The sequence below is a fragment of the Dryobates pubescens genome, chromosome 21, assembly GCF_014839835.1.
Source record: "Dryobates pubescens isolate bDryPub1 chromosome 21, bDryPub1.pri, whole genome shotgun sequence".
Taxonomy (NCBI): domain Eukaryota; kingdom Metazoa; phylum Chordata; class Aves; order Piciformes; family Picidae; genus Dryobates; species Dryobates pubescens.
In genome coordinates this window covers 7991614-8015762 of record NC_071632.1, presented here as the reverse complement: position 1 = coordinate 8015762, position 24149 = coordinate 7991614, and the positions used below count along the sequence as shown (strand labels likewise).

The following is a 24149-nucleotide window of genomic DNA, read 5'->3' as shown; positions in this document are numbered from 1 at the left end:
TGGTCTGTACTTTTCTTCCTCTCTTCCCCTCTCCCTGTCTTTCACCACTGAAATATCTCAGCAATGCCAGGAGGCTGGTATGTCCCGGGAGGGTAAGAATAGTCTACAATGGCAGGGAGGACTCCTGTCGTCATTTGTCTGCTTGCAGTTTTCTGGGCAGAGGATCTTTACAAGAGGTAGGAGCAATCTGAGAAGCCAGAGCCTTTGCAAGACAAGCTCTTAAAGCCTTAAGAAGATTTGTTCCAACATTCAAAACTAAACAGGCCTGTTCAAATCACCAAAATAATCTTTCATCAATACGTTGGTGTGGCTGGGTTGCTCCTGGACCCTCATGAAGAATTCCTTTAATTTTATTTGTTTATTATTTAATTGCTAATTCCCTGTCTAGGTCTAATCTCCTCTGGAAAAGCCAAGGTTGTTAGGACACCAGGAGCCGGAAGCGTTGCGAACTTGCTCAAACATGGAGCACTGGGACTCGCTGGGACTTTTGATTGTCACCCTCAACTATAATGTGACTATTGTAGGTAAGTGCCTTAAAAGAGCCCTTTTCCATTCCTGAAGCCACCCAAATGTCCTACTGCCCTGTTCCATTCCTGAAGCCACCCAAATGTCCTACTGATAGCTGACTAATTGCTAGCTGTATCTCCGTGATCCTTATGCCGGGAAGCTGTTATTTAGATACATGATGTGAGTGGCTAATGTACTTCATTTCTTGTTAAACAGATCCTTCCTCCCTTCCTGACAGCTATTTTCTGAAATTTATGTAAAAAATTCTGGCAGGGTTTTAAAATTTGGCTCCTGTTGGTGTTTAGGCTTCCAGCTAGCTCCAGCAGCTGTCATAGGCACTGTGGTTGAAATACTCAGAAGTAACACTTTATTGATGCTGCCTAAAGTGAACAGTGGAACGTATCCAATAGATTAGTGATGAATTAAAAAGTTTAAAGAAAGTAAAAACAACAACAACAAAAAAAACCCCAACCACTTCTCTTTTACAGGAAGATGATTGTGGTTTATTACTCTTGTAGTTAATTACCATGGATTTTAATTTTTTTGTTTTTATAAAGTTCACATGCATTTAAAAACCAAAATACAGAATGCTGGCTGGCTGGTTAGTTGGTTGGTTGGGGTTTTTTTCCTCAGCTAGCAGTCATTTCAATGCTTCTTTTCCCCCCCTGTTCTTACTTAAATAAGACACTGTTGCTTTTTTTTCATAGGCTACTTTGCTCAAAACTTTCAAGGGCCTTTCAAAGACCTTTTGCCTCCAGCTGTGGAGGGTTGCTGTAGTTTGTGCTGTGCATTGCAGGGAGTATCCAGCTAAGCAGCAAGGGGGTCAGCGAAGGGGCTTGTTATAGCATGTTTAATCAAGACTGAGTCACTAGGGAGGGTATTGCATGGAGGGATTATCACTACAATGTATGTCACACTAAACTACTTCCTAAGGATCCATTGATTTTTCTTAATCAGTACTCCCTACTGTACATGGTCTAATGAAAAATTGATAGGGAAATAGCATATGGTGTTTTGAGCTTAATTAACTGAGGTGCTTCAAACACCTCGAGGTCCTTGCAGGGAAGAAAGGCTACCTAAGGATGAAACATTGCTTGCTAAAGATGACTGATTCTGTACAGCTGGTGTTCCCTATTGGCCCACACTATGCTGAAAGGAGAGTAAGCAGGGCTGTGGCAACACAGCAAAGCCACCGCTAAAGTTTGGGTGATGAAAGATGAAATGGAAAGGCCTCAGTTTATTTGTGGTTAGGTAATATCACAGAATTATAGACCCACAGAATGCATCGGGTTGGAAGAGACCCTCGAAGCTCTTCTTGTCCAACCCACTCTGCAGTGAGCAGGAACATCTTTGACTTTAGGTTGCTCAGGACTCCATCAAGTTCCACCCCTGGAGTTTTTTAAGGCCAGGCTGCATGGGGCTCTGAGCAACCTGGTCTAGCGTGTGGTGTCCCTCCCTGTGGCAGGGGGGCTGCAACTGGATGATCTTTGAGATCCCTTCCAACCCTGACAATTCTGTTATTCTGTGAAGTCTGGCCTTCAATGTCTCCAGGGATGGGGCCTTCAACACCTGCTAGAATATTTCACTACCCTCATTGTAAAGAAATTCCTCCTAATGTACAACCTAGGTCAACCCTGCTCTAGTTTAAAACCATTGGCCCTCATCCTATCACTACATGCTTTTGTAAACAGTCCCTCCATATATTGTTTGGCCAGGAGCAGCAGGTTTCGCTTACATATCATCAACCTTTTTCCAAGCCAAAGAGGAGTTTTTAACAGGGGAGGCTGATTACAAGAGACTATTTCTTCAAATGTCTGGTGTGTAGAGACATCGTCTCTACATGAGGCCTTCCTTTCCTTCTCAGTGCTCTGATTCTTTTTCTTACCTGTTCTTCTCTTCTAGGAAAGGTCTGGCTAATGTTAATGCTTCTGCTGCGAATGGCAGTGGTAGTGCTAGCAGGCTATCCACTCTACCAAGATGAGCAGGAGCGCTTTGTCTGCAACACCCTGCAACCAGGCTGCTCCAATGTTTGCTATGACTTGTTCTCTCCGGTATCTCACTTTAGATTCTGGCTCATTCAGACTGTGTCTGTCCTGCTACCTTATGCTGCATTCAGTGTTTATGTTTTGCACAAGGTAGCTATGCACATTGTAAGAATGCATGGTTTGGTGCATGGATGCAAAGAGAAAAAAGGGTTGTCAAGCCCTGAAGACCTGAAAGAGCTTGCTAGAAGTGCTGTGGTCAATAGATTAGATTGTGGTGCCCACAACCTGAGTGTACTTGATTTTTCTGGAGCATATACCCTTCATCTTTTTTTCAGGACACTGCTGGAAGCTGCCTTTGCAGCTGTGCAATATTTTCTTTTTGGCTTTCTTGTTCCTGATCGCTTTTCCTGCTACCATTCCCCTTGCACCAGCACAGTTGACTGTTATATTTCTCGGCCCACTGAGAAATCCATCATGATGGTTTTCATCTGGGGGGTCAGTGGTCTATCCTTTCTGCTTAGCCTTGTTGATCTTGTCTGTGCTCTCCAGAGAACAACAGCAAGAAACCAAAAGAACAAGTTGCTGGCAAACCTCCATGTAGAGGATGAGAGCATTTTGACTATTCCTCCAGTACAGCATGGTAGCTCTTCACCTCAAAATCAAGACTGTGTGGTACCAAATAGCAGCCAGACCAGCGATGGCTCCTGCTCACTTCTCTCTGGAGAGGAAGAAGAGGCTGTCTGTCATCCTGAAGTGGTGTCTCAGCAAATTGCCAGAACTAACCTTAACAGCAACAGCACTAAGCTCTGTGTATCAGGGGACCATATTGTTAAGGAAGATAGCACTGAGGAACCTGGTGCCAGTGGCCATCAGGCAACTACATGCAGGCAAGTGAGACCCAGATTTCAGCAAGATGCCATTAAAGATACTGCCCTGTCTTTGAGACCTCAGAGCAAGTCTCACCTTGGAGTTTCTTCCTCTCTAGTTCAGAGCAAGCTCTTAGGCTATTATCCTTCAGCTGAACTGAAAAACCCTGATGCACAATCAAATTACAGCAGTACTAGTTGCTTGAGGTCAAAAAAGTCAGAATGGGTATAGAGCCCTGAGTGAACGCTACCCTATGATCCTGGCAGGGCAAATCATTGCATCACTGAGGTGGTTTCAGCTGGATGTCTTGGCTGTAGTTTCACTGCAGAGACACTCTGATATGCTGTGCTCCTTCCACTGATGAGGCAGCAAAAGCCTTGGATAAGATTTTGAAGGATACTGAATTAAGGGAGCTGTTATTTGGAAACTGTAACATCTTTATGTTTTTCTGACTGTGAGTGACTTTAAAAAAGTTGTAAAATGTTGCTGATGTGATTGACCTGGTTTTCCAGAACTATGTGTGAACAGTTCTTTAGCCTAGCCTAATTTTATTGTAAAAGAATGAGCTTAGGAAAGACATTACTTTAAAGCACAGCTGTACATTGTCTCCTGCTAGAAGGTTAATTTATCTCCTCATACTAAATTGTCAAAGCCCACTCAAGGCAAGAAGAGTGGACAGTGACTAAAATAAAAATGCATATTTTGTAGTAAAATGTTAATGTGAAACAAAAACATCAAAACCAAACCACACAAAACCAACCCTGGACCTTACTGATGGAAGGTTATGCCTACGCTAGTTAGCAATGCCATGGCAGTACCTTTCCCTAACCCTGACATCATCTGGCACAGTCAGACCATGTCTGTATTGTTCAACTCAAATAGCTAAATAAATAAAACAAGGTGGCTGCATTCAGATTAATTGTTGGGAATGGTCCTGTGCTCAGGAATTGCTCAGGAGATGACTATCACAGTATCACCAAGGTTGGAAGAGACCTCAAAGATCATCGTGTCCAACCTGTCACCACAGACCTCATGACTAGACCATGGAACCAAGTCCAATCCCCTCTTGAATGCTTCCAGCATCTGTGACTCCACCACCTCCCCGGGCAGCACATTCCAATGACGAACGACTCTCTCAGTGAAGAACTTTCTCCTCACCTCAAGCCTAAATTTCCCCTGGTGCAGCTTGAGACTGTGTCCTCTTGTTCTGGTGCTGGTTGCTAGAGAGAAGAGACCAACCCCTTCCTGGCTACAACCTCCTTTCAGGTAGTTGTAGAGAGCAATGAGGTCTCCCCTGAGCCTCCTCTTCTCCAGGCTAAGCAACCCCAGCTCCCTCAGCCTCTCCTCACAGCGCTGTGCTCAAGGCCTCTCCCCAGCCTTGTTGCCCTTCTCTGGACACGTTCAAGTGTCTCAATGTCCTTCCTAAACTGAGGGGCCCAGAACTGGACTAGGAGGTATAAGCCCCAAAAGGGTGTCAGGGAATGCTCCAGCAGTTTGATAGAGCAGGGGACTGACATGTACTACTGACATGTCTACAAGGTGTTACATGACTCAATCTGAAATAGTCACCCTGGGCTATTGATTTCAGTAGGGAGAATGAATCACAAGACCAGTTTTAGGCATCTCTGAAGGTAACATGAGTCACTATTCCAGGTGTACCTACTTCTCCCACAGTGTGATTAGCTCAGACTTGGGCTTAAAGAAAATGGTTTGTACCCTGAAAGAAAGGTGTAGTGGCAATGTCTATATCAAAGTGCTCACCCTCTTTGTCTGACAGACTTCTGCACTGAGAATGTGTCTAAACTGAGTGAATCACAGAAGATTTTACTGCTGTCATGCTTTGTGCTTTCCTTGAGTGCTAATTCTGTTGCATTTACATAAGCATGGTCCAGCACTGAAGCACAGTGGTGTGCGAGTTGAGTTTTCTTTTACCTACGAGTCAGTGGTGGTTGAAGGTTGCATATAAGCTGCAGATCATCAGTGGGAATGACTGTGGAGGAGCATGTACCCAGAGAAATGTGTTTGAGATAATGTCTTATAAAACAGATTATTCAGAGGGTAGCAAGAGCTCATTTTTGTAGATATTGCTAGGAGCTGGAGTAGCTACAACACTGTTTAGTCCTAGGCACAGCTCTAGTCTTGGTCTAGTTTCTGTAATGACTTAATGGCTGGCTCCTCTGTGCAGGACATCAAGGGATAAGACCTTTCACATTCTTCCTTTTCTGTGGGTGCAGAAGTCTTTAAGACAGGCTCACAACACCTGTGTATCATTTTTCCCATATGCAAGGTATAGACTAGCACTTAATTATCCCTCACTTTCTGCATCCTCCTCAAAATTAAGTAGGTTGATAATAGATGGGCAGCTCTTTGGGTTGGGAGGCAGATTTTGCTTCCGCCAGCAAAGTTCTTTGGGACCTTGAGCTGTGCTACAGAGGGTTTTAATTACTATCTTCTAAGTAGGGTTTTTCCTCTCTGTTAGTTGTGTTTGTTTCTTTTATCATGTGTGCTTGTTGTAGGATTTGTCATTTCCAAGGTAGGAGCAGCATTAATTATTAAACTTACAATAGGCAGAAAACCATAAAATATTCAAACTTCTCATCCTCCAGAGCCTCTTTAACGAGGTCTGTGCTGATTACACACACCACGACAAAACCTTGCACCAATGAAACCTTTTATGATTCATTGCTGCTTCTCAGTTGTGAGAAGGAATTCAAGGATCAAATGTGGATTCGGTCTTATCACACACATCCTTCAGCATGAGATATAAATAGGGTAGGATGAATAATAAATGCATGGTGGCTGGACAGTTTGCTTTTTTGGTATCTCTAGCTAGACAGCTTGTAATAACTGAGGAGTCTCATTTCAAGTCAGAAAGATCCTGATTGTGTTTGGAATGGGAAGTTAAATTAGTGAACGTCTTCCTTATTCCATTTGCAGTTTCTTCTTGTGGGATGTGGCCTTTGGTTTGTGTCACTCAGCTGCAGACCTGTCTGCTTTTGGGATTTATGGCACCTTTGACTTGTAATTCAGAGTCAATGTAGCAAGCACTAAATGTGTTTACAAAACCTGCTTATTGAAAGAGCAGGATTCACATGGGCTTTTCACTGTGGAGTGAGGAGAAACTTCTGTCACCAGCAACCTGCTCCTAAGGAAATGTCTCCACATCTCTTCTAACAACTATTTCTGAGTCACATTTATTAATTACAGAGACATGGGTTTACAAGCTGGGTGGATGTACTAGCAAGGGAAAAGCAAGGGAAATGTGTTTGAAATGTTCTGAGCTTCCAAAGTGAATTAGAAGTGATCCTTAGTAGGGGCTATCCACAATGGGGAGGAGAAAATAGGAAAGGAAATCTGTTTGAATGAACCAAGAGGATAACCTCTAATTTCTCCATATATTCAATATCACTGAATGTTAAGGTGCAGTAAAGATGCCTAGATGTCCTAGAAGCAGTAAGTCAAAGATGCGGTAGAAATGGATCAAGAAAGCAACAAGCTGTTGTTTAAGAAAGTATTTAGTCTTTTAAATTTGTGATCTGGTTTTGTAAGTTCTCTCAGGCCAAAAAAAACCCCACCCCACAAACAAAACCAACCAAACAAAAAACCCACACAAAACCCCCACAACCAACCAAACCCCAACAAAAACTACAAAAGAACAGCAAACTTGGTATGTTTGCCAGTGGTCTTTAAATCTGTTCTTAACCCAGTGACTTCAGAAAAGCATTTCAGAAGATGCACCGAAAACTCAGTAGTCCTAATGCTGCCCTGGGGAAGGTTTGTCTTGCATTCAGACAAGGCTGCCAGAGCAGCAGCACAGGCACCACTTGCACCTTGAGGTGAGTTTATGGACCAACACATAAGATACTGTTCATGCAGTCTCATGCAGTACTGAACACAGGGCTACACAGAAATGAATGGAGCTGCCTGGCAGTAAGTTTGATCTGGTGAGGAAACCTGTGCTAAGACAGTTTTCATGTGGGAAATACAGTTTTTATTGGAAAACTATAAAATGTCTGAAAAAATGTTGTTTTCAGAGGATCTTTGACTGCATCTTAGCACTTCTCTTGCTAAATAAATACTAGTAGGCTGTCAGAGACGTGGAATTTACATTTTCCATGCAGCAAAGGTATCACTGGGAGTTTCTGCAGTATCAACGTGATATAAAGAAAAGAAAAAAACCACAAAATTTTTTAGTTCTCTATGAGATAGAGTTAAAAAAAAAAAATAATAATTTCTAAACAAAAAAAATAATTTGTTTTAGTTTGAAATACATTTTAAAAACACAAAGTAAAAGCCAAATCTCAAGTTTCAACTGGTTATCATCACTTTATTTTCTTTTCCTCACACTCTAGGTTGGGTCACTTTGATTCATCATCGTAACGAGAAGCTGTGATTCTCTCTTCTCTTGTGAAATATGCTGTAGACAAGTGTCTAGGGAATGTATCATTTCCCATTAGCAGCGATTGTTCTCCATGAAACTTTCAGTGCAGACCAGAATAAGTAAGTATTAAATCTGAAGTTAACAATGTAGAGAGATCCTCAGTGTATTCTTTCAAGTTATTAAAATTACCTGCTCTGGTGTGACACATTATTGCAGTGATTATCTTTCTAGAAGGGATCTTTGAAGACTATTTTAATTGCACATTATTTTAATATCATTATTACAATGGAGAACAAATAATTATTACTGCTTGTAGTATTTTAGGACAATAAAGACATGCATTTCCAAAAATAGGGAAGGAGAATAGGTTGAAAAGGCTGCTCTTTAACTTCAGTCTTTTGTACTGCTTTTAATAGACTGATGTTCAACTGAGAGAGAAGGAAATTTACAATGTAATGCTCTTACATGGTAATTGAGTTGCTAAAATGTTCTGCAGATTAGATGTGCTCTGTTCAAATCATAGAATGAGCTCTCGGCCTGTGATGCACAGCAATGCCAGTTCTGAAACATCAGATCAACTGAAAGCAGAAAGAAATTTGATCAGAAATTATGACTTGTATCTTTATAATTGTCCAGTGTCCACATAAGTAGTTTACAGTCACAGTCTACTTCACCAGCTTTTGCCTTCTCCCACTTTACTTTCTGACCATTTGTGTCTGACAGGCAGGATGTCCCAGGCCATCTCTATAGCTATAATTCAAAGATGGGAGTGCACCTACAGTGCTAACTTCCAGGACTCTTTTGTGATCCTCTGCCATTCACAGCATGGAAATGCCAGGATACAGAGAGCTGTTTCTAATTCAGATTCTGCAGCTTAATGCTTTAGGTTGAATATACTGACGAACAATTTACTGAGTGAAAATAGCAGATTCTGAGATTCTGAGCTTTTCTTATTTTTAAGAAACTGAAGTTTATATATGATGTTCTTGATAAAGATGGAGGATTTGGGGTCAGGAATCAGAAGCAAGCCCTTTCGCTTCTGGTTTCGCTATGTGTGTAACAACTTCTTTTGCCTGTAAGACTGTAGATGACGTGTTTGGGGATTTTCTTTCACTGAATGTGCTACTTTTGACAAAGAGGTAAAAGTAATGGAAGGAAAGAAAAGATTTTGACCTAGCAGAATGTATTTTTACATATTCATCTGTGATTTCTTGCCTTTTCCTCATAATGAAGGTAGCCTTGCCTTATTTATTTGTTTTAAAGAAACCAGAACAAGATGTTTTTAGAACCCCAGTAGGCTTGTTAAGCAATGCCCTTCTTGTCCTGACAAATTAAGCACCCACTCAGACACCCACTCCTGCTCATTTCTCTGGAAGTCAGAGTGTAATGCAGTTAGCTCCTTCTTTCTGATACCTGTTTTTTCCTGTAGCTCTGTGTGCTATCTTTGAAGGGCTAGTGGAGGTATACCAAGGTAGGTGTATGGACAACTCATATTCACAAATCCAACCTTTTATTTTCTCTTCCCCCCCACCCCCCGGCTTCAGCAAACCTCTTTCTAAAGCATTTTTCTGAAATACAAACATGGAATATTTATAATGCAGTTTACCAAGTGTGATACATTGGTAGGTACCTGATTGTAGAGAGACTTTCACATAAATCATGGTGAATAGTCTGTAAAGGATCCTGATCATTGAATGGCTGGGAAAAAATCCACAGGATTTGCATTATAGAGCCCCACTCCTGTCTCCCACCAGTCACTCAGAGCTGATCCCATAGAGCACAAACCCATATGAAATTCAAAAGATGATCCTAAATTAACAAATTATCTAAATACAGAGGTTTTGGTAAGATAGATAGAAGTGATAACAATTATCCACTTCATGGGCCGGAGTGATGTGAAACACAGAACTATGTCAGTGTAGAAGAAATCCAGCTCAATTTTCAGAGTCTATAGCAATAGGCACTGAAATGTGCAGATAAATAGGAAATAATTTCTCCAAATGCACTGCCTGAGAAACATATTTCATTACTTTTGAAACATACTTCACGACTTCTGAACTTCTAGAAATATTACCAGCCCCTTAGAACAACATTCTGATGTTTTCTCTCTGGAAAAAAAAATCCTTCAAATGGTATCAGCCCACAGATCTGGTGGACATCCAAGCCTAGTTCCTGGCCCTGGCTGCATCCCTATTGCCTTCTCTCCTCTGCATTATGATGTCGGTGAGTTGGGGTTGGGGTCAAGCAGGGCCTACAGAGAGTAGAGTGCTGCATCCACACTAAGTGCCAGGGCTCAGACAATGTCTCAAAATGCCAGACTCGAGTAATTGTCCATTCCTTCTAGTTCTTTGTTCTTTATTAGTACTTAGATAGCTTAGTTAATGAAGATTGTGTCTCAGGGAACGTGAGGTTGAATCACATTACTGTTTCATTTGAACATATTTGCTGCTCTCTAGAGGAGCTGGTGGAACTTGCATGGTTTAAGGATACATGGTTATGTACTTTCAGCCTAAAGTACGGATAAATGAGGAAAAAGGAAGAAAGGCAGCTAACCAAAGGCTAAAACAGCCTCCCTCAAACGTTGCCAGGATATGAAGCAGCAGCAATATAAATGTTTAAAATAACGAACAGAAGTTAATATACTGCAAAGTGGTAGAAGAAAGCACATAGATACCATTACAGATGAGGGAACTGACAAAAGAGGTGATACCTTTCCAAGAAATTATTGTTGTACTGAATGAATTATGATTATACCACTAAGAGGCCTTGTCAAGAATAACTGCTCCAAAAGCCTTGGCAGACAATGTGCAGAGTGCTTTTAAGGCAGTCAGGCCAGTCGTTAAGAAACAGCCCCTCTGTTGAACAACCGAAACTAGAAATTGTACCAGCTTGTATGATACAGCTCAGCAAAAAGTGTAAAAATCCAGGAAGCAGCAACTAAGGAATCTATCACCAAGAAAATACTGAAATCTTGCAACTGTGTGGCTAATGGCAAACACAATACCAGACACTCTCAGCAAGGCTCAGCTCAAGATTAGGTCACTCACGTTTTAGCTTGTAGCTGTGAGGTAGGTGTCCAAAATCCCACGACTCTCCAAAGAGATGTTGTTAAATGCAGTTCTGAGTGACATCAATTGCCCACAAAGTATCCTCAAAGATGCCAGAGGGTAACTGAGATATTACATGACACCCATGAACATTCAGAGAGGCAGATAGATAAGAGTCTCCAGGACTACCTGGAACCTATGTCTGCCAAGTGAATTAAGGCCCACCTGGAGCCTGTGCCAGGGCAGCTGAATTAAGACCCGCAAGTTCACTTCAGAGGGAATTGACTCACCTGTCAGGAATCATAGAATCAAAGAATCAATAAGGTTGGAAGAGACCTCAAAGATCATCAAGTCCAACCAAGACCTCATGACTAGTAAACCACGGCTTCAAGTGCCACATCCAATCCCCTCTTGAACACCTCCAGGGATGGTGACTCCACCACCTCCCTGGGCAGCCCATTCCAACAGCTAACAACTCTCTGAGTGAAGAACTTTCTCCTCACCTTGAGCCTAAACTTCCCCTGGTGCAGCTTGAAACTGTGTCCTCTTGTTCTGGTGCTGGTTGCCTTGGAGAGGACCCACAGACTACATTACTAACACTGTATTGACTGCAGCAGGGGGTTATGTGATAGCTTACCTTTAAAAAATACCTCACTCGTGTTTAGATACCTACCTGAATTTAGATGTCTTAAGCTGAACTTCAGTCTTCACCTAAACATGACACTTGCTGGGGTGGGGGAAGAGAAAATGGTAATTTAAATCATCAATAAATATTTAAACAATGATCACAGCCTGGAGAAGTACTACTGAAGAGGATGTTGTATTTCATCACATGTGATACGGGTTTTGCTCAGCAAAAGAGACAGAGAAAGCAAAGTCAGGAGTATAATGTTGCTATTAACCTGGAATATCATAGGATGTCAAACATTTCACAGTAGAATTATTTAGGAAAAGAGCAGGAAAACCAAACCCACACTGCTCATACTTTTCACAGATTTCAGAAAGACCTCTTGCAAGTCACTACTGCAACACTCTGAAATCTTCTAAAATGCAGAAGGAAGAGTTGACACCGAATTCTTAACTTTCACAATATGGCCCCACAGCTGCAAAATGAAATCTTTTCATTCTCCTGTGTTTTGTTGCTAATGACTTACTTGAGAGAAATGCTTAAAAAGTAGTGCTGCAGTTCCACAAGAGTATGCTAGGAGATGTAAATACACAGCTAGACTGATGCTTCAGTAGAAACTGAAAGATTATCCACTGTTGACAAAGAAATATCATCTCTCATTATCAGAAAACACAGCACATCACAATCTGTCACCTCAAGATAGTTACAGGTAGACACACAGCATTTTTTGGAGACATTAAATAAGGTTTTTCTGTCCAGTGTTTGTGACAAATGACTGGGGGGAAAAAACAGCAGGAGTTTCTTAAAAGCAATTCTCTTACTTTTCTCAAAGATAGAATATAACTTCATGTAAACCAGCATATCCCATTTCTTCCAAGAGGCTAGTGTGATCTATAGAATACTTTACATTCAAAATCTTCCATAATTTAGTTGGGATGAAGGGTCTATAAAAGCTGTTCTATGAACAGTATTCACTCTCAACTTTGGCAGGTTGTTTTTTCTGTTTTCACTGTTGGCTTTTGGACCTTAAAGAAAATTCCACCCTGAATAATTCTCTCCAGGCTATTTTTCCATTAGCTTCTTTTGAGACATAAAAAAAATTATATATATTAAAATTACATTTTGTATTGTTCTTATCTATCCTGTTTTCCCAGAAGGAATTACATGTGAAAGCATTGTGTAAATTCATGAGTTAAACCCTAACTCAGAAAAGCACTCTTGTTCTAGGAAAACATATACCCCTTACTTTAAGCACCTTATAAAATCTCACTGAAATCAATAGGACTTTGGCATGCACTTAAATAGTCCTTACCACCCTACATGCTTATGATGGACTTCTATTCAAGAAAGCAATCAAGCACAAGATTCTGAATCAGGATCTAAATGTATTCTGTGAAAACCATTTCTATTCCAAGCTCTACTAATAAATTAGGGGTTTTGTGATTTTGTTGTTTAGTTGTTTTTTTCCCCCCTTTTTTTCCTTTTTTTTTTTTTTTTCCATTAAGAATGTATAATGTGAATGTGCTTTGCTTCATTTGAAGCTGCAAAGGCCCATTTTATATACTGCTTGTTAAATCAGATTCTAATGATTCTTTCCCTCATGCAAATCTTTCCTCTCATTCATGGATTGTATTTAAATTCTGCTCAGCTTGCATTCATGATGCCTTGTCAGTGATTTGCATTGCTCTGATGCGTTTGCCCTGGTTGCACCTCTCACTCACTTTGGCTTGAGAACATAGAAGCCATAAATAACTCTTTAGCTGCTAAAAACAACACATACAATTCTTGTACGCTAATGAGCTAGAGGATGGCAGCAATGAAGCTCCTTGTGGGTCTCCGTGGTTTCCTGATCTGACTATTCCCAATGCCTTGTTTCATACTTTGGAAAATTGCTGTTTTCCAAATTGTTAAGGGCCAAATACCACTTCCATAGAGTTTTTACAAAAAGGTATCTTCAGCTTAAATCTCAACAGAAAATGTGTTTTCTGCCCAGCAGGTTTTGGAAAAGAAAGTAAAGCAGCTGCCTGCTGAGGGGTTGGTCTGCCCTCTGCACGGTGCTGGGAGGCTGTAGCTCCAAATGGCAGCAGTGCCCCAAAGCTGCAGGTTCTGTTGCTGGATGAGAAACACTCCCTTCCAAAAAGTCAGATTTAGTTTTATTCCCACCCTGCATTTGGACAGAAAGCCAAAGTCAGTCGCTGAGTTTCATAAGCCAGATTGCTACATTTTCTGCTTTACATTGAAAGGGATTCTTTCGATTTCAACCATTGAGAAATGATGAGGGTATCACATCTAACATGCATTTTTAACCAAATCAGTTCACAGCATGAAAATTAATCCTCTTAATTTCAGAAGATGTTAAAAATGGGGCCAGTACTACTCCTAGGTTTATTTTGTTTGTGTGTGTAAACATCGAATGGAAAGAATAATTGAGGCTAATGCTCCTTGGTGAAGAATGTTAGGTGTAATTTAGCAATGACAAATGTTTGGAGTAAAGAACATCTAGGTAAGGCATTTAAAACATACATGGAAACATCGAATAAGTCACACGTAAAGCAAAAACGATTGGAAAAGGACAGCTATTATTTTTTTCCCTGCAATAAATGAAATCAGGTAGCATCCAAGAGAGACAGTCCAGCTTTCTACTGGGTAATCTACTGAGTACAAAAAATAACTTGCCCACATTTTTCTGACTAAATGTATGTTCTAAGAAAGGACAGCCTAGTTCTGTATTTTCCCTCGCTGGTTGAAGTGCCACTCCGCTCTCTCCGGAGGGTGGCCGCAGGAGGTATGTGCCAGGTCAGTGCTTGCCGCGGCAGGTGCCGCGGAAGAGGCATCGCCCTCGCCACGGCCTCCGCCGCGCACCAGCGGCAGCGCAGGGCTGAGAGTCTCGCTACCGAGGGCAGAGATCAGGGCAAGGGCCCCGGTGTGAAGTTCCCAGCCTCTGCCAGCTGGGGGCACTGCTGGATGGCGAGCAGAGCGGAGGGCCCCTACCGGGTCCCGCTCCAGCCGCCGCCGCCCGCCGAGCCTTCTGATTCCTACGGGAGTTCCCCCGTTTGCCGGGATTTCTTGCCCGATGCAACTTTAAAACTGTCGTAAGCCCTCTTTTCCACACCTGTCTGCCTTAGAGAACGGGAAGAATGAGTAATCTTCATCTAGTCTTCTAAAAGTCGAATTTACAACATCCCTTCAGCACACGTAGCCCAGGTTTGGCTTGGCAAGTCTCACGTGGTGACCTTACGCTGTCCTGTTTCTTTTCACCTGACTCCTTCAGGTCTCTTCGTATCTTCCTGGTGAAGAGGATCGCATCTCTCACCCAGGCCCCATGTAAGGTCCAGGGTATTTTCCAAGTTGTGAAGGCAATAGCAGGACTGGTGTTTGAGGTTGTCAGCTTTACTGTAAACTGGAGATGGATTTGGTGCTGTTCCTGAGAAACTGCATCCACTATGGTTGTATGGGACCATGGCCTTGGGGGGGAGTGCTGGGGGGAAACTGGTGGGAAGGGCATAGGTGTGAGGGTGTGCTTGTAAAACGGAGTGGTATTGAAGACAGGAGTCAGGAAATCCATATTCTTCCCCTAGACTTGCAGTTAAGTTTTGTTAAGCTGGGCATTACTAGCTCAATTTTTGTCTCCTAAGAAGAAATTTGACTTAATTCACTGGTGAATATGAGTGTTTTGAGATCATAGATAACTGACTTGTAGGAATGAGAAAGTATTATCTCAGCCTTCAAAACCCTTGGTTCAGCATTTGACCTTAGGTGCTAGTTTCTGAACTGATTTGACTATCCTTAGTCACCTCAGATTATGACTCCACATTTTAATACCAGACACTAGTTATTTCCATACCACCATAGCATTCATGATGTGCAATCCTTTCTGCTGAACTAGTGAAATTCATATTCCTGATTACAGTAATGATGGGCATTTATAAAATCTTAAATAAATAAAGCTGTCTGAACATTTCTAATTGAGTTCTCTTAAAGGCTGCCTAGAAATCATCATGCAGGGAGTCTGCCTTGCTTAATATTTCTTCCTTGGACTATCATTTGCAAATGACTTTCTTTATTCTTATTAGGCTCATCCTGTTGCTTTTAAGGTAACCTTTGCTGCCCAGCCTTTTTAATTCTAGGAAGAGGTATGCTATTTTTTCCATACCATCTATTTGAAATATGCAATGCAAAAGGAGAGGGAAGATGGCCAGGATGGGCAATGGAGAGAAATTGTTCCTCACTTCCTTCCCTCTTGGGACAGAAGCTTAGTTGGACATGGAGGGTGGGACTGGAAGAAGTGTGTGCCTAAAAAAGCCCAGGCTGTGTGGCTCTGGAAATGGGGTGCAGGAGCAGGGCATGCTACAGGCAGGTTGTAACAGGCACTTTAGAAACTGGTTGTGATTCTACAAGCTGGTTAGACTGGCCCGCACTGAGCTTTCCTCCAACATAATCTTTATTGTAGGTGAGCTTTCACTCTAGGAGTATCTTTTGTACTTTTCCAATACTCATTATCACCAGTTCATTTTCCCCCTATATTAGGTGGCTTGTCAATCCCATATGAAATGACTTATGTTTATTGATTAAAGTCAACTTACTGGGCAGACATGTGCTTGTGAAAGAAGCATGTTGAGCACAGTCACCAGGATCAAACACTGGTTTTGTATTGGAGTTTTTATATTTCAAAGTAGCCCTAGGATTCTCCCAAGGACTCTAGTAACAATTTCTTTATCTGATTCCTTTTTAAATTTGGGCATTCAGCTTTGGCTCCCAGCATGTGATTCCTCTTGGGTAAAACTGTTGTTGATTTTTCCTACAAACTACCTTCAGGTGCCTAGCAAGATGTTTGCCCAAGGAAATCTGGAAAGGGCCTGGGCTCTGAAACTGGGGTGAAGCACAATGTAGGTGACATGCACACAGAGGTGCCCCTGCCTCCACCTTTTTTGCTCCATCTGGGGTTCTTTTCAGGACATCTGAAAAATGCTTTAATAGGTAAGCACCCTGATACTTTAAGTACCAGTTTCAGCCTTCACAACCTTCTCAAAAGTCTGACCACTTTTCCCAGTTCCTCCCTGCTTGAAGTCTTCTCCCTTCCATGATTCATTACCAAAGTTCCAGAGAGGCTACCCCTGCACAGGGAAAATTTTGCACAGCACTTCCAGGTATCTCCCAGGGCCTCAGCAGCAGGGTTTAGGGCAAGTGTGGTGCCCCTCCTGAGGCTTTGCAGCACACCTGTGCTGCTCTGCCTTTTTGAAAAGGCCCACTGGCAGCTGAGACAGCTCCTTTGGAGGCTGCCAGCATTATTCAGTCATTACAGCACGAGGAGAATAATCCACGGGATTTCCTATTGAAGCAGAGATGCAGAACATGTATAGCAGAGAGGGGTCATGGAAAGAAAATGAACACTAAAGGTATGTTACTTACTGGAGAAGGAAAAAACACAAGCCTTGTTTCTCTCTTCTTAACAGAGCAGTTAGTTAGACCTTTCTGTGACCTGCAAGAGGCTCTTAGTTGCCCATCTATCCAACTCTCCAAATGTTGCTATGCAAATTGTACTATGGAGCTACATTAGTGATAATGAAGCTCTCCCTTAGCTCTCCAGAGCTGCCAGGTGTGTGGGTGCTGCCATCGCCCATGGGCAAGCTCATGCCAGCAGGGATGTCAAGGGCAATCCTGCTCCACTGGCAAGGGCTTGGGCCATGGGGCTGCTGGGACTGTTAATTTAGGACAAAGGCAGTTCATCATCAGACCTTGAAAGTTAACACACAGCTCCTACCACCTCACTTTTTGGGTCTTCATAGCAAACTTAAAGTCTGATAAGTGGTATCATAACAATGTGAAGTCATGTGTAGTTGTGTATTTTTATTTCTGGTATACCTAAACACCTTGCTGTTGTTTTTTCTGATTTTTTTTTCTTCTTAAGACACAAATCTTAATTCAAAATAATCTGCACCTGTAAATTAGCTTCTTTAGCACCATTTCCCCAGGCTCTTGTTTCTAGCACTTTGAATTTTTTCTCATTTTCACCTTTGTGCTATTACTCACATACAAAGCAGACACCTTGTTAACCTAACTAGATGTGAGGCTCCCTTCCTAAGTCCACCTGCAGCATCTCTTAGCGCCTTCTAGGGTAAGTTAAGCCACAGGGCCACTTCCTACCTGTTAGCAGAAATGCTTTTATCTCAGTACTAGCAACCTGCACCAGCTGCCTGCAGAGACCTACCTAAATAAATCCTCACAGAATAGTTGTGCCTCTGTTTCTCCATTCTTCCTAGCTAGAGCCTGCTAGCAGGGGAAGGAATGCAGAGTTTTACCTGAAGGTGTGCTTGTGCTTTGATACATGGGGCTTCCCTAGCAGGAAGAAGACCTCTGCCATAGACCCACTGACAGCAGGGCAAATTGCCACGTTGGTTTAAATGTTGGTTTAAATGTTTCAACTGTTAAAAAAATGCTTCCAGCAATACAGGAGAATAGTAGGGCCTTTTCAACTTACAGGTATAATCAACACTCTGATCCTGGTCAGTTGCTGCATAGATAGGCAACATACATACATCCCAACTGAACATCTTTTGCATTTGAGAAGCTAAGATAATTTTTCCCTCCAAGAAGTTAAAGACTAGCATTTTAAATTCCTCCTTTTCATGATCCTGGTAACTTTGTAGAAGTGGTGGAGTCTATTAAGTTAGGGGATCTTTCAAAGGGATACCAATAATCAAGTCAGTGCTCAATGGAACGAGGTTTTTCCCACAAATCATGACTGATATCTGTGTCATTAGCAGGGTAGCTGCCCATCTCTTATCATGATTGACAGCTTAATAAGGGACCCGGGGCTATCTTTTCACTACCAGGACCCAACCTAACCAATTGCTTTTAAATGATTGCTAATTTGACAGAATATAAGCACAAGGCATAAAAATATCAGGAATCATGTCTAATGCAGCTTTTACTCCTGCTATTCTGAGTGATTGCATTCTAGAAAACAGAACGTAGTTACTAGATATTATTATTATTTTTTTTAGACACTCAGTTTTTAAAGAAAATCTTGCAGTTGTTCCTTGGTTCAATTAGGAGCAAAAGAGAAGGGAGTTTTGTAATGCAATTGTCCTGTAAAGGAAAATGTTTTAAATTGGGGAGATTATGTGAGCAGACCACCTGTAGGGCATTCATAGCCCTTTTCTATAATGCTCCAAGCCATGCCTTGCTGCCTGCAGTCTGGCTAACAATGCAGGGAAAAGCTGTTTAAAAGGCTGTTCTCCCTTTTCCCTCTGGTGTTCACTAACTGTTACAAGTCTTCCTCTTAAAATAAAATTTTTTAAAAAGTAAAAAAAAAAAGGGGGAAAAAAAAAAAAAGTCCCACGTCCCTTTAATTGAAGAACTTTAAGGCTCCATGGTGGCCAATTGGTCTGCAACAAGAGGAACTGGGCAGCAGGGAAAGAAACTTCAGACTATACATCACATTTGGTGAAGAGAAAAGATCAAAGTTTTCCCAAACTCAAAAGAAACCAAGTTCCCTACAGATTAACCCTATTCATTTAGCTCCTCTTAAAGGAATGATGTTCTGAGCCACTGGGCAGACAGGTAAAAAGTTCAACAATTGCTAAAGCATTCTTCTGTTAATTCAACAGCCTTCTGCTCAAATAAATTAGCTTAGTCCTGACAGAAGAACAATACCTTTTCTCTTGAAAAAGGACCATATTTGATATACAAAAGTTAAGATGTTAGTTTAATCTGTTAAAACGAGATTGAACTAACAAATCTCCACTCGCTGTCCCACTGCAGTACGTGATCTATGAATTTTGAACATTAACCTTTTACACTTCAGCATGCATCCCCAGGAAGGCAGGTGCTTACAGAAGTGTAGACAACAGATAGGAGAAGTGTGTGCACATTCCTAAAATAACAGCCATTTTAAAAGGATACTTAACATGCCATGTGAGGTGACCCCTTTGTAAAGTCTATGAAGACACTGTCATTTTTCAAAAAGCAAAGGAGAATATGGTAAGGCACCTCCCAGTTTGGGTAAACACTTTTTCAATACAACTTGCTGACTAGTTTTGGTTTGTTCTGTTCCCTTGTGCCTATGTATCTCACTGCTTTAACAGAGGCAGTCATCTATTACGCAGTAATGACTGGAGCACAGATGTATATTGTACCTAAAGGCATGGCAGCTGGACTGCCCAGTGCAGGAGCAGGAAGAAAGCTTGAAAAAAGTAATTTATCAAAAGTCATTTTTATTGACAAAATAGAATACTCATATTTGCTCTTACAGGGGTAGCCTCTAAACTTTTTTACAAAAAAAATTTACAGACTGTATAGCTTTGGATATATACATATCTTACACATCTGTACAAGGTAACAAATAATTATATAAATACATCCTTTAATGTAGGAAACCCGTATTTAGCTGGGGTGTATAATTAAGACAAGTTTTGATTCAGTCTGTATTGTAAGGCATTTGCCTGGTCATCAATATCCCAAAAACCTGCAGTCCCAGCAAGCTCCCACCTCAGGATGGGCAGAAGAACGGCCCTCCCTCCCATAAGGAAAGAACTGCTGTTAGTCTAGAATCAATCAGAAGCCGCTTTGCCTTGCCCTCTTCAAGACATGGGTGAGCCTCTGCCCTCCTCTGCCAGCAAAATAATAAGCTGGCTCCTTGAAGTACATGCTCCCTGCATATGAATGGAGGGGAAAGAGGAGGGGGCTGGAGCCTCTGCCAGCTGCATTGTTCTATACAAGCTGTGGCTAATAAGGACCATTAGAGGTTCATTAATGGCACCAAACAGTGAGAGGGCATTTTAGGCAGGCCAGTGTCCTTCATTCCCTAACCTTTGGCCTCTTTACTCCTTCCTTACACTTGAGACAGGGGCATCTGCTTGGGGTAGGAGACAGAGCTGGCAGTGCCTGATCTCCACGTCAGTCCAGTGCTGACATCGCTGTAGAGGGAGCCACCACCTCCAGCCCCAAGTCCTCCTGCTGCGGCGATTGCTGCCTGCCCACCTGCTCCTGCCCCTGTGCCCCCCGCCACAGCAGCACCTTTGCTGGCCCAGCAGCAGCGGGTGCAGAGGGCCCTCCAGGACTCGAGGGTCTTGCCAGACCAGACCCAGACACCGGAGGTGATGCCCACCACCAGGCACATGAAGTACTTGAGCATGAAGACAGCATAGTCAGGGCGGCGGGCCTGGTCGGGCTGCTGGTCACGCAAGCAAGGGCAGTTGTGCGTGGCCTCCCAGCGGGGCCGGTTGTGCTGCTCGTAGAAAAGACAGGCCACCACGCTGGCAGCTGGTACGGTGTAGAGCACAGTGAAGAGCCCCAAGCGTATCATCAACTTCTCCAGCTTGTGAGTCTTGGTGGGGCCACCCTGCTGCTTGATGACGCTGCGGATGCGAAAGAGTGAGACGAAGCCCGCAAGCAAGAACATGGAACCAATGGCCAAGTAGATGAGCAGTGGTGCCAGCACGAAGCCCCTTAAGTTCTCCAGGCTCTGGTTGCCCACATAGCAGATGCCAGCCACGGGGTCACCGTCCACGGAGCTGAGTGCCAGCACCGCGATGGACTTGACACTGGGCAGCAGCCAGGCGGCCAGGTGGAAATACTGCGCGTAGCCAGCGATGGCTTCATTGCCCCACTTCATGCCGGCAGCAAGGAACCAGGTGAGGGAGAGGATGACCCACCAGATGGAGCTGGCCATGCCGAAGAAGTAGACGAGCAGGAAGACTACAGTGCACAGCGCCGGGCCGGTGCTCTCGTACCGCACGTGCTCGGCCACCGCCAGCTCCGGCTGCAGCTCGGCCGCCCCGCCCGCCGCCCCGCGCCCCCCCGCCGCCGCCGCCCCCGCAGCCGCACCGCCGCCGGCCCCCGCAGCCCCGGCCCCCGCGCCGCCCGCGCCCGCCCCGCCGCTGCACGCCACCTTCTCGTGTCCCGCCACCAGGCGCACCAGGTAGCCCAGGGAGACGAAGAGGTAGCAAGCGGCCAGGAAGATGATGGGACGCTCGGGGTACTTGAAGCGCTCCATGTCGATAAGAAAGGTGGAGACGGTGGCAAAGGTGGAGAGGAAGCAGAGAACGGACCAGAGCCCGATCCAGAAGGCAGTGAAGGCGCGCTCGTCGGGGCTGAAGTAGGGATTGTGGCACGGCAGGGCGCAGTTGGCGATCTGCCCCGTCTTGACGCGGTTGTAGAGAGGATGCCGCTCGCTGGACACGGACACCATGGGCGCCCGGCACTGGCAACCCGGCTCGCAGGGCGGCGGCGGCCGCGGCTTGCGCGGGGCTTCGGCCGGCGGAGCGGCGGCGGGGGGCGCTTTGGCAGGGCCGCCGGGCTTGGCGCCGCGGGGCGGAGGCTTGGCGGGCGGCGGGGCGGCCGTGGTAAGGTCCGTGCGGTTGTAGTCCATGCAGAGGGTGTCTGGGCTGCCCTGCTCAGGGAGGCGGTCGCAGCGCATCCTGTCGGGCCAGGCGAAGCCGTACTGGCGCATGAGCGGGGCGCAGCCGGCCTTGGCCCGCTCGCAGACGCTGCGGCAGGGCGGCAGCGGCTTCTTGTAGTCCTCCAGGCAGATAGGGGTGTACATGCTGCAGAGAAAGAAGCGCAGGTCGCTGGAGCACTGGATCTCCACCAGCGGCCAGAACTGGTGCACCTCCAGCCCGGCCTCATCCTGCGTGTCGTGGTTGAACTGGTTAGGCATGTAGGTGTAGTTGTAGCCGATGCCCTTGCACAGGGGCACGGTAATCTCCTGGCACGACAGCTCCTTGGTCGAAGAGGAGGACGCAGCGGCGGCCGAGGCGGCGGCGCAGCCAGCGCGCTGCAGCAGGGACAGGGCGGCGAGCAGCGAGGCGATTTCCAACAGGTAACTCCACTCCATGCTCCGTGACGGGCGGCAACTCGGCTCTTCTCCCGTCCCGCTCAGCAGCCGCCGGGAGCGCGGCGCCACAAGAGCCCCCCGCCCCAGCTACCCCTCCGGGGGGCGGAGGGCGGTCCCCTCCGTACCGGCTGCAGGTGAGAGGGCTCGCAGCCCTCGCGGGGCTCCGTCGCCCGTGGGGGTGGCAAGCAGCCCTTCTCGCACCCGGTTAGGTGGAGCCGCCAGCAAGCCCCAACGCTGAGCCAGAGAATGGGGGTCCGCTCAAGGAAGGCCCCTCAGCCGCCGTCGCATGGTTCTTCGCGGGGATGGCTGCACAGAGGGAATCGCCGCTTTTCTAGCCGCTGCTCCAGCGCCGGCCGGGCACGGAGCGGCAGCGACAAAGAAGTTTCGCCGTCAGCCCCCGCGCGGCGCGGTCAAGATGGCTGAGGCGTCCCGGGGACCAGACAGTGTGTCCCGCGGCCCCACGCTCCCACCGCCCCAAGCGGGCGGGCAGCAACAGGGCCGGTGCTACGGCGGCCGGAGCAGCTCTTCCTGCCGCCGGCCCGACTCTGCGGCTGATCGCCAACCGGCCGGTCCGCGCTCTCTACCGCCCTTTTCTCTGCAGGGTAAGCCGGCTGCCGGGCGCCCCTGGCCGCGATTGCGCCACCTGAGCCGTGGAGCGATCGCGGTGGCGCCTCCGCACAACTTCTCGCGTTCAGGCCCCGGCAGCGCCACTCCGGCTACCGCGCGCTCATGAATATTTATAGCTAGTGTCGCCAGGCCCCACCTCCGCGGCCTCGGCCGCCTATCAGTGAGGCTCGGGCGGGCGGCAGGGGGGCCGGCCCCCAGCCCTCCTTAAGGTGGAGCCGGTGCCCCAGCTGTGAGCACGGCTGTGTGCCCCGGCTGTGAGCACGAACCCCTGAGCCGCGAGGGACGCGGCGGTAGGGTTTTCCAGCGTTGTACAGGTTTCTGACCGTACCGGAAGGTGCGGTTGTGCATTCGGAAGCGCTCCCTGCCGAGTGCGCGGGCTGCTGTACGGTGCTTCTTTCTTGTCGCTAAGGGCTCCCGGTCAAGTCTGATTTACTCCAGGAGCAGCAGCGGTTCAGCAACTGCCCGGAGTCTCCGCGGACGCGGTGTTTTAGTGACTCTTGGGTGCCTGCGGGAGTTGCCAGCCTTTTCTGGTTTGAGCGTTGCAAACGCTGGTATCGCTCGGCGCGTGCTGGGCGTCCTGCCCCGCGACGCTGAGGCCGTGCTGGGGCTGGCTGTGGCACGTGTCGGTGAAGCAGACGGGAGCGCCGGCGAAGCTGCGGACCCGGTGGCACCGCGCGGTCCTTGGCTGGCACCTGGCCTCGCCGCCTCGGGCTTCCCGCGTCTCCAAAGACGCCCCAGCGCACACCTGTCGGTACACGCGTGTACAGCGCACAGTCGACAAGCACTGTTCGTGTTCTTGCACCAGAGGTCATGGCCAAGGTGGAATAGCAGGGGCAAAGTGTCAGGTTCATGTATCTAGAGTTCCTAAGTGACGGCTAGTTGCGAGTAGGAGCGCACTTGCCAGGCAGAACAGCTCAGTGAGCGGACACACACACGGGGCGGGCAGGTACCCATGCAGCGAGGAGCAGCCGGTGGCTGAGTTCCCCTGAGGACTGCGGGCAAGGCCCCGCGCCCCGGCAGGTGAACGCTTCCCGGCAAGGGCAGCTTCTGCAGCGGGGGTGCATGGTAGCTTCGAGCTGCTGCCCGTTCAGCCAGGGGAGGGACCGAGCGCACCCAGAGCCCCACGCCACGGCTGCCCCTGGCGAGTGTCCTGCGGTCCGGTCGGGAGTCCATGAGACCGGTTCTGGCAGGGACGCAGCTCCCCAGGCTTTCGCGTCAGGCCGGCGCCGGAGGCGGTGACTGGCTGAAGAGCTGCGTGCAGCTGCCTAGG

The 24149-nt window shown here is 45.9% G+C and overlaps 2 protein-coding genes across 2 annotated transcripts; one reads left to right on the top strand and one right to left on the bottom strand.

Annotated features, from left to right (window-relative positions):
- Nucleotides 1-460: 460 nt before the first annotated feature.
- On the top strand, nucleotides 461-3590 carry GJD4 (gap junction protein delta 4). Its single transcript, XM_009896947.2, has 2 exons — nucleotides 461-524; nucleotides 2410-3590. Exons 1-2 carry the CDS (start codon nucleotides 461-463, stop codon nucleotides 3588-3590), a joined length of 1245 nt encoding a protein of 414 aa, XP_009895249.2.
- Nucleotides 3591-19630: 16040 nt separating this feature from the next.
- On the bottom strand, nucleotides 19631-22572 carry FZD8 (frizzled class receptor 8). Its single transcript, XM_009896957.2, has one exon. The coding sequence runs from the start codon at nucleotides 22250-22252 to the stop codon at nucleotides 20249-20251; it is 2004 nt and encodes a 667-aa protein (XP_009895259.2). The 5' UTR covers nucleotides 22253-22572; the 3' UTR covers nucleotides 19631-20248.
- Nucleotides 22573-24149: the final 1577 nt, after the last annotated feature.

What these genes read in the sequence shown, in the direction of transcription:
- GJD4 (XM_009896947.2), top strand. Translation starts at nt 461, where the DNA reads ATGGAGCACTGGGACTCGCTGGGACTTTTGATTGTCACCCTCAACTAT. An exon ending in CTATAATGTGACTATTGTAG is followed by an intron (nt 525 to 2,409) that starts GTAAGTGCCTTA and finishes CTTCTCTTCTAG; the next exon opens with GAAAGGTCTGGCTAATGTTA.
- FZD8 (XM_009896957.2), bottom strand. Translation starts at nt 22,252, where the DNA reads ATGGAGTGGAGTTACCTGTTGGAAATCGCCTCGCTGCTCGCCGCCCTG.